At 37.5% G+C, this 10,399-nt stretch overlaps 1 protein-coding gene across 8 annotated transcripts; it reads right to left on the reverse strand.

Annotated features, from left to right (window-relative positions):
- Positions 1-1,959: 1,959 nt before the first annotated feature.
- On the reverse strand, positions 1,960-9,479 carry RBM12B (RNA binding motif protein 12B). Of its 8 annotated transcripts, none has more exons than XM_039877118.1 (4): positions 9,323-9,478; positions 6,110-6,208; positions 5,974-6,020; positions 1,960-5,422 (listed from the first exon to the last, which is right to left on the reverse strand). In XM_039877118.1, the coding sequence occupies exon 4, from the start codon at positions 5,392-5,394 to the stop codon at positions 2,620-2,622; it is 2,775 nt and encodes a 924-aa protein (XP_039733052.1). In that variant the 5' UTR covers positions 5,395-5,422; positions 5,974-6,020; positions 6,110-6,208; positions 9,323-9,478; the 3' UTR covers positions 1,960-2,619. The 8 variants fall into 8 exon arrangements, with proteins under 8 accessions (XP_039733052.1, XP_039733051.1, XP_039733050.1 ...); XM_039877117.1 differs by lacking the exon at positions 6,110-6,208 and adding an exon at positions 7,171-7,240 and having other exon boundaries at positions 9,323-9,475; XM_039877116.1 differs by lacking the exons at positions 6,110-6,208; positions 9,323-9,478 and adding exons at positions 7,171-7,240; positions 9,079-9,267.
- Between the last annotated feature and the right edge of the window lie 920 nt (positions 9,480-10,399).

The raw sequence follows: 10,399 nt of genomic DNA on the forward strand, positions 1-10,399 counted from the left end.
ACTCTTAATATGATCCTTACCTATTCTTGGTTATAAGATTAAGACATGATCTGCATTTTTCACATACCCTCTAGACAAAAATGTTTTATTAAAATGGCACTGGGTATTAAATTGAACCAGTATGTCCCTAGTGTACCTGACACATCTGGGAGTAGGAGAAAGGGAACAAGTGACTATAATTATTGAAGCTGGATAATGGATATAGGAGGATTTAGTACCCTTCTCTCTTTAATGTGTTTGAAATTGGTGGTGTGCTCATAAGCTGGCTCTCGGGGGTAGAAAACACCCTGATTTGTTGTATTTGCCAATTTCCATGGTGTAATACTCCACCGTGGCCAATTTCGGTTATCAACATATCACTCAAGGCAGAGTTGGGAAGAGAGATGAAAAAATGGCTCCCAACCAGTAGAAGCCAGCTTTGTATAATAAACTTTTTATTTAAAAAAGTTGTTTAAAAATATATCAAACTAATTACAGAATAAAATTAACTATTCATATCAATTCAGTAATTATACAATTAAAAGTTTGTTTTTACTATTGTTAGCCTCTTATCTACTACACCACAGTTCTACGTTAATATTTCTCTTTACGTTTCATCTTAGCTTTTATTTATATTTGAGAAGTGTTGTCTTCCATACATTCCTCAAGAACGCTGATCAAAATGAATCATCTATATAACCTTTGAGCATTTAAAAACATTTCTTCCTATTTTGTTCATTGTGCTTAGTTTGGATATTTATCATTCTATTTATAAGTTTATAAAGAGCCTTACTGATGAGTTTTTGAACCAAATTTATCAGTTTACTCATTCTACTAGCAAGCTGGATATTCGCTATTATTAAAAACAAGCACAGAAACTTGGCTTCTCTTAGATTTCTTTAAATCACTAAAGATTAATCCAAAATACTTATTAGTATTAATCCAAAATACTAATTGGCTTACAAAGTATTCTAGTTCTGCAATATCCTATTAACTGACAACTACTGTATATAAATTCAAATTTTATAGTTATTTGCTCAATGTGGGAAATCTCTGGATCACAGAATTGAAAAAAATTGACTTTGTTTTATACAACTATAAAAAGCCAAAGTCAAATCATGTTTGAGAAAATGAACAACTTTAAATTAGAACCCAATATATAATGTTAGTATCCAAGACAAACCTTGGATATAAAAATTTTTTAAGTTACTTTTAACAATGATTGAAAATATGAATCTTATTTTTAATGCTATTTTTAAAACAATGGAAGACAATATAGCTCATTCTTTAAAATATTTTTAGCCTGGTCTTACTAAAATTAAAATACCATTTAACAAAGTAGGCAAAGTGTTAAGAGCATGAACTAAAGTCAGTGGTTAGTTGGGGTTGAAATTGGCTCCATGATATACTAGCTATGACTTTAGGCAAGTTATTTAACCTCTCTAAACATTATCTCATTTGTGAAATAGAGGTAAATAATACTTTATGGTTCTTAGAAAATATCGAGATCATGCATGTAAAGTGCTTATACTTCATAGCACATAGTAAGAGCCCAATATTTGTTAGACATTATGAATACAGAAAATCAAATCCAATTATTTGCAAAATGTCTACACTAAATGTTGAATATCAAATCAAATTCAGTCTCACGAAAATTTTGTACTTAGTTGCTGAGTCTTTTGATACAAAGTTTTGAAATTATAAATGAGAACCTAATAAAAAATTGCCATAAATTCTTCCTAGAAACACAAACTATATCCATCCATTTATGAGGTGTTCCCAGCGTAAGCATGAAAGTCTCTCTGCACCTAAATTATTTTTGGTCTTTTAAGTATTTTGTGTTAATCTTGGTTGATGAGATAGTGAAGAGAAACCATTGAACTATACATAGCACTCTACTCTTATAGAATGTTTGGTCCCTCCTGTATGTAAAAAGTATTGTTTAACGTAGCTATTGAAAAACTTCACAAAAGCTGTAATTAATTATTTTTTTTATACAAATACAAGTTAATTAGTTGGTCTATTCAGTTGCAATTTTTTTATTTTTATAAAACTTAGCAAATTATGAACATAGAAACTAAGAATCTCCTAAGCCTTTTACATAAGTAAATTTCAAGTTCACAGTCAGTTCATTTTGAACTATTATTAATGAGAGGCTTAACACAGTAATATCTCAGACAAGGAAGAGGGCATTAATTCTGCAGGCAATTAGCAATGAAAATGCTAAACCTGAACAATCAGTTACTGACCATTTCCATATACATTTTGAGTAAAAGATGTAGACTACAGAATGCAAACAAAAGTGAATATAAAATTTATCTTTCCCAAATACAGCTCTACTTTATACAGGTCTTGAGGTTTACCCATGACATCAACAAAAATTAATGCACTCAGGGAATTAGTCCTCTCCCCCACGGTCAAAAAGAAAGCACATATAATTTTAAATTAGAAAAAGTAAATGGCAATTTGCAAGCAAAAGAAAACTAGACTCACATTCTACTATTTACATTTGTTCTATTCACAGGTCAAATTTTAAATGTTTCTTTTCATAGATAATTAAAAATAAACACTTTTATAAAAACATAAATGCATTTTACTGCACCAATACTGTGGGTAAGTAACTCTGAATTTAGAAGCCCTCTAAAGCAAAATTAACTTCACTTTGCGCGGGCCAACTGGTCTATCATTTAAATCTTTAATAGCAGCCATAGCTTCATTATAGTTTATCATGGCAACAATGGCTTCTCCTGTAGGTAATCCTTGCTCATTATACTGTATCGAAACTGAATCAGGTATGATTCTATAACCATGGAAAAAGTCTAGAATTTCATTAACATTAGCTTTAAATGGAAGATTCATTATCTTAATAGGTGTTACTCTACCTGAACTACAATTTAATTTTGGATCGGGCATAAATCTCCCCTCAGGAAAACTTCCCATATTACGCTTTCCAAAATCAAACTTGCCACCTTCTGGGCGACCAAAATTCACAAAAGGGCGATGACTTCTAAAATCAGGTGGGCTCCTAAACTCCTCACCAGGAGGTCTAAAATCTTCAGGAAGTCTAGGGTCCTCCTCCAGAGGTTCTCTGAGGTCTTCCTCCGGGAGCCGCCTAAAGTCCTCATCAGAAGGCGATCTAAAATCTTCCTCCTGAGGGCTCCTGAAGTCCTTATCAGGAGGGTGCCTAAAGTCTTCACCTGGAGGACCTCTGAAATCTTCATCCGGTGGGTGCCTGAAATCTTCCTCTAGGGGGCGCCTGAAATGGTCCTGAGGCGGCCGCCGGAAATGCTCCTGGGGCGGCCGCCGGAAATGCTCGTGGGGCGGCCTCCGGAAGTGCTCAGGAGGCAGCCGCCTTAAGTCCTCCTCAGGAGAGCACCTGAAATCCTCAGGAGAATGCCTATAGTCCTCGGGAGGTTTCCTTAAGTCTTCCTCTGAAAGTCGCCTGAAGTCCTCCTTTGGTGGTCGCCTCCATTCTGCCTGGGGAAGCCGCCTGAAGTCATCCTCATGGGGCCGTCTCCAATCTTCCTCAGGCGGCCGCCTCCAGTCCTTCTCCGGGGGCCACCGCCAGTCTTCTTCAGGGGGTCGCCTGAAGTCTTCCTTGGGAGGCCGCCTGAAATCCTCCTCAGGTGGCCGCCTCCAGTCCTCCTCTCTAGGGTGCCTGAAGTCCTCCTCCCAGGGGCATCTGAAGTCCTCTTCAGGAGGCCTCCGGAAATGTTCCTCCCAAGGGTGCCTGAAGTCCTCTGGGGAATGTCTAAAGTTTTCCGGAGGGCGCCTATCAGGCTGTCGGAAATCCCCCTGGGTATGCCTGAAGTTGTCCAGTTGCCTCAAGTCCTCTTGCTGATGTTTAAAGTTTTCAGAAAGGCCCACTGTGAACACTGGTAGATCATTTGAGTCAAATGAATGGGAATGGTCATCTCTATCACACGACTGTGAATGGTCTTGCATTCTCTTGGTGGGCAGTAAGTTTACACCAAATTCTTGCATTTGTGCCTCAGATATAAGTCTTAACAATACTTCTGTCCCCAAGAATCTTCGACGGTTTAAACGTTCTGCCTTCATGGCCTGTTCTTCTGATTTGAATTTCACCAATGCTTCACCCAAACCAACTCCTTTGTCATCATAAAGCAAGTAAATGTCATCCTCCTCAAGAGAAAAGTCTGCAAAGAACTTCTGAACTTCAACTTTTGTAACATCAAATGGAAAATTTCTTATATATATGCACAGTTTTTGGCCAGAGTAGCCTTGAGAGTATTTTTGTGAAACATGTCCAAGCCTCTCTTTCTCTATTGACGCTGGTCTTTTCTTTTCATAACATTCAATGAACTTCAGCATCTGTTTTCTAGAAACTGGATCAACAAGAACTGGACGATATTGTAAAACAGTCTTATGTAAACCCAGAGCAGTGTTGTAGTCTTTCAGAGTTTTAAACATCACAAAGGCATATCTTGTTCTTCTTTCATCCTTATATAAAAACCTAATCTGTTCATTAGTCAGATCAGTATCTTTAAAGAAGTTTTTTAAGTCTCTCTTGTTAATACTTAGGGACAGATTTTTTAAGTGAACATAAAATCCAAGAGGGGAACGAGAACGTGTTCTTCTGGGAGATTTTGAATGAGATCGTTTCCGAAAATGTCTATCATTTACTCCTCTTAGTGGAGAATGTTCTTCAGTTCTCAAAGGAATATCACCCTCCTTAATTGCACTACCACCAAACTCAATCCACTGTTGTTCTGAGCCTTGCATTACTTCTATAAATCTTGAACCCATAAAACTTCTATGACATTTAAGACCTCCCGAAGCATCAATACATGAAGCAAACTTTACTATGGCATCACCATTATTTCGGCCATCGTGATGTTTTAAGAAAATTACTCCATCCACACACAAACCAGAGAAAAAGACACGTACATCATTTTCATTCACTAAGTAAGGCAAACCACGTAGAAACAAGTAAGGATTCTCTGCCTTTAGTGGCCGTGTCTTTCTTGGCCTCAAATCACCATGTCCTGTACCATTAGTATGAAACCCAGAATCTTGATTAATCGGAGAGCCATATCCAGAATTACTTGCTGCTTTAATACCCTCAACGAAATTAGATAAGCAGCCAACCCCAGATGCCCCAGATCCTGGTCGCTCTCTTCCTATGCGATCAGTTCTTTTCATTTCTATAGTCTTCTGCATTTCTGCCTTACTGCTAAGAAAGAGCTCTACAGATGAATCCTTGATAAACCCTCCTGAACGACTTATGGCACGTCTTGCATCTTCATCTGTTGCAAAAATAATAAAAGCCTCCCCAACATCCCCTCCAATTATATGCACTCCTCCATCAGGAATAGTCAATCCCGTGAAGAAGTGACGAATATCCACAGGCCCCGCAATAAAAGGAAGCCCCAGTAAACGGATGACTACAGCCATGCTGAGCTCAAACCACAGCAATAATGACCTGCAGACAAAAAGGTACACATAATAGCAAGTCTTATTTTTGAAGTAAGCTTAATAATTACTTGGTTCCTACCTTCTTCAGTATTTATAAATGAAAACAAAATACAAGTTCGAAAAATACTGACTGTATCTAATTCTCAAAAAAAAAACAATAAACTTTCTCCCATCTAAATATACAAATAAACCAACTACTATGAAGATACATTTTCATATCACCTATCCTATACAGTATGGACAACAGAAATATCAAATCTTCTTTGTAAGTCTACCAAGTACTGCTTCACAACAAGACCAAACTATTTTCAGACTCACTAAGAAACATATCTTCTACTGAAACATGAGAGAGAACTTTGTGGATTTTACCACGATGAATTTTACATAGTTATAAAAGCCATCTCTATAATTTTTGCTCATAATAAATTGCTTACCACTAAAGCATCACTGGCCAGTCATAAAGTACATAAGCCATGTGTACCTAAGATGTACTATTCTACTTCACATTTTTTTTTTTGTCAAGCCTCTATGAAAAGCCTTAAGCTCTGGATATCTTACCTTTTATTATTTCTTGGAGACCTGTTAATTCTGTAAAAGCAACTTAACTGTGGAAAGAAAATGAAATATAATTAATCCTCGGACCCTGTAATTGATCTTAAACGACGCCAGATTAGGATATTCACCTCAGAATTACCTATTAAAAGTGAAGCAATATAAGGAACCACAACTGTGGGCATTACAAAATGGTCTTCTTTGTTCCTAGGGGAAATGAATCATCCTTCCAAGCAGACATCTGCAAATTATTTAAAAACAAAACAACTTTCTATAAACTAAACTTGACTGGAAATGGTACAAAGAAAGGGGTGATAGAAATGTGATTGATATATTTTGATTACAGTGTTGGTTACATGGATGTATAAATTTTTCAAGGCTAAATGAATTCTATATTTAAGATCCGTGCATTTAAATGCATATAAATTTAACATCCACTTAAAAAGACAACTGTTCTACAAGTAAAATGACATTTAAAAACACCAAATAATTCCCAAAAACTTTCTGTAACTTCCACCTATGAAAGACCAAGCACCTAACTCATGTTCAACTCTTACAAGTCTCCTCTCTTTCAAAATATAAGACCAAATTAAATTATAAAGGCAACCATTCAAATGACAAAACAAATGAACACTAATGTTTCAAATTCAAAAACCATTTTCTAAAGCAAAATCCAAACAATGGCTACCATTTGGAAGCAATTTTAAGTTCTAAATATACAGTTCGTACTTCCAAACATGGAACCAAATCTCCTGACTCCAATATAAGGCAGGCAAATACTAATATATCCCTAATCTCAACTATCACTCCTTATCGTAAACTCAACTACTACTCAGTAAACCCTTTATTAAAAGACAATTACTATTAAAATTCATCTCAAGCCAAACAAAACTGTTCAGCTAAAAAGAGGCTCTTCTTATGCTAATAAGTTTATTCCACTTCAAACAACTGTTCTGGGTTCTACTGAGGAAACCCAATGACAATGTAGAAAACTTAAAAATATAATAGAAATATATTAATTTAGAAGTTCAAGGGCTATCAGTATTAACTACTGAAAAATCTCTTTAAGGAAATTCACATTGAACACTTTCAAAGATACCTGAACTAACAATAATATTTAATAGTCTTACTAAATTAAGACCTGCCAAATTAATAAAAAATTATGTTTTTAATTTGTAAATGTTGCTTTAATTCAGTACTTACACTTAGGTACCACTCTTCCACAAGGTGGGGTCTGAAGACATATTCTTTGAGGTCTGCAATGTTTATTTTCCTTTGAAAAGTGGTCCATAGATTAAACTTTTTAAACTACAAGCTAAACTAACAAAGATATCAAGAAATTACTTGGCACATTCTATACTGAATTATCAATGCCAAATTAATATTAAAAATATTAATGAGGTTTACTCTTAAAATATTTGCACAGTATATGTAAGGGCAGGGGGGATATGAGAAATCTCTATCATCTGCTCAATATATGCTGTGAACCTAAAAAACTGCTCTAAAAAATAGTCTATTAAAAAAAAATCTGCACAGTACCAAAAAAATCAAGTACACACCTAGTTCCTTCAACAAACTAATAGTCACACCAACACTTTAACAAAAACTATAACTGCCTTCGGGAATGCATTAAAGTTCCAAGACTCCACATTAAAGTTCCAAGACTCCTTCCTATGCAAATTGACTTAGCTCCTTTTTTTACTTTTAAAATTTTTTAGAAAGCAGCGTTTAAGATATACTTCATTTTTCCCTTCTAATTTTTTTTTAATTTAAAAGAAATTTACCCTGAGAACATGAATGTATCTACGAGAAAAGTTAGGGATGTTTCAAGGAATAATTTTATGTCAAATTATAGTAATTTATCCTAAGTTAAAAACATTGTAATTAAGTTCCATGAGTACAAATCTCATGAATGCCAATTCAGACTAAATTAAAATTTTGTTCTAATTTGCCACAGTTAAATATAACTAATAAACTTTTTTGCTCTTGAGATAGTAGGGTAATGTACCATTTAACTCCATACAATAACACACTTAGGAGACCACCTATAAAAGCCCAGCTCTCAAAAATGAGCACTTTCTTGTGGTTGCCATGTTATTTCCTTAAGCAAATTCCCCAGAAATTCTATTCTTAGAACATTATACAAAAAGCTAAACACACAAAATACTCTTAAAGTACTCTGCACTTTAAAATTTTCTACTTATGAATTTATTATGTGACTCGGCTTAAAGACAGTGATGTTATAACCTCTGACCTATGAAATTAGGTCCTTAAAAGCACACTTAAGGGCAAGTCATTGAAATAAACGTTTTAAATAATTTTGCTAAAGTTTTAACCAGTTCATACCACTTGATCACCACTATCACCAATCAATATTGAAAGGTCCATATTCTAATCAAGCCTGAGAGGGAAACTGGGAGGAGGCTAAATTTAAATACATATTATTTCAGATCCATCTGATTTTAACTAGCGAATAACAAGTCATTTCCAGACAAGGTGAGAGAGCGAAAACTGCGACTATTTCTGAAAACTCAGTTATGATGAAGCACATTCAAATTCTAAATGTGTGAGTTTCCCCTGCAGAAAATAATCTACCCCAGTCCACAATTATTCTTTATGACGGCCTGCGTTTTATCCTTATAATGTAGATGGTCAAAATGAAAACCAAAGGCATGACGACACAGAGCCATAGTCCCCAAGAGGAACTGTAAATGAAGACGATTCCACACGGCACAGGATTTCCCATAACATCCATCATTCTCAAACGGGGATCATCCGAAGGCTTCGCTTCAATACCCCAAAGCCTTTGTCCAGACTCCCAGGGGTCAGAGCTTCCTTTTTTCACGCCAAGCCAAAGTTGCTACGTGCGATCCGATGCTGTCGCCAGACCTTCAGCCAAAATGAGCTTTCAAATTAACCTGGACCGCCCAACATCCGTGCCTTTCCGTTACGCCGTCCCAAGGGCAAACATTCCACCCTACCTCGCTACAGGCTGAACTGTTCCCAAATCTAACTGAAACACTATGGCCCCTCTCACGCCTAAAAAGCCGGGCCTTCAGCGCTTTCCTGCCACCACTGACTACGATGACATAGCAAAGGAAAAGAAAATACCTATGAAATCCTTCGAGATCTTCTCTCAAGAAAACTGGGAAGCGCGCACACAACAGCACATGGAGGATGACGGGAGTGTCGGTGTTTAGCAAGGAAAGAGGGTGCCCTAACGGCAGAAGCTATGCTAGCTCCCGGCGCGACCGCCAGCCCCGCCTTTCTCTGTTCTTCCGTCCCCGTCACCAACCCCCTTCCCACCTCCGACGCCCCAAGGGTAACTGCTTCGCACTTGGCAATAAACACACACCACTGCTGCAGAGTCGGACACACAAGACCGGGGGCAGGGGGCACTCCTCGTCGCAGCAGCCTCCCCAGAACAAATAGAGAGAACCCTCAGTGAGCCTAGAAGAAGATGGCGCCCACTCTCCCCTCCGCTCCGGACAAACGGACGTACAGTTTGCCCATGCGCTCTCCAAGCGTAACCCACCCCCACAGGCGCCCCGGCCACGTTTGCGCACGCGCCTTGACGCTCACCCGCTTCCCGTAGTCGGCGGGGAAGGGAGGCGCCAGCCCGCCCCGGCTTTGCTCAGCTTCTGCGCATGCTCAGGTTCGCCAACCTGATCGCCTCCCCTGTTAAAGGAGAGATTCTTGCACAAAATTTGGCTTATGCTGGTTGCTGTATTGAGAAGCTTCAATAAGTAACTGCCTTAGAATACTGGACAGACGTTCGTCATTTCCAGGAGTTGAGAGAAGAGATATAAAAGCAGGGAAAAGTTGGCGTTTTCTCTGTCTTTACAGCACTACAGTTACTATGTAGTGTAAGCATCTTATGAAAGGATCTTTGTAAACTCTAAAAGACCACGGAGAAAATGCCAATCCCCAGAGGGGTTAATGAATGCATGCTTATTCAATTTCATAGACATTAATAACTTCATGCAGAAGTGCCTTTATATATTTGTTATTCCTACCTTCTGGTGTTTTGAAACAGGAGACCAGATAGGCCAAGCATGAAAATTGGGAAGTGGAAAGCATAATTACAGGCATGTTTTGTAATACCTGCTCTTTAATAGCTGGTGATCAACCCTGTGTTTAATTTTATTTTATTATTCGCAAATAACAAAGCCGCCCATCACGTTTATAACTACGTACGCATAGGTGGAGTCAAACTCACTAAGAAGAAACCACACCTTTAAAACAGTTACAGATAACAAAAATGAATTTCCAATCCCTCTCTCACTGCAAAATACCCATTCTTTAATTTAATGATATGGTTGTGAGAATGAAGAGGCAGTTTAACGAGTGGATAATAAGTAGTTCCTGGAGTGAGAGCCGCCGTATACCCACTTGGGCAAATAACTTAGCCTCTCTATGCCTCTTCCTCATC

The sequence above is a fragment of the Pteropus medius genome, unplaced genomic scaffold (assembly GCF_902729225.1).
Source record: "Pteropus medius unplaced genomic scaffold, Ma_sr-lr_union100, whole genome shotgun sequence".
Classification (NCBI taxonomy): domain Eukaryota; kingdom Metazoa; phylum Chordata; class Mammalia; order Chiroptera; family Pteropodidae; genus Pteropus; species Pteropus medius.

Bases quoted from the DNA above. Each gene is read 5' to 3' on its own strand.
- RBM12B (XM_039877111.1), bottom strand. From the start codon at position 5,394: ATGGCTGTAGTCATCCGTTTACTGGGGCTTCCTTTTATTGCGGGGCCT.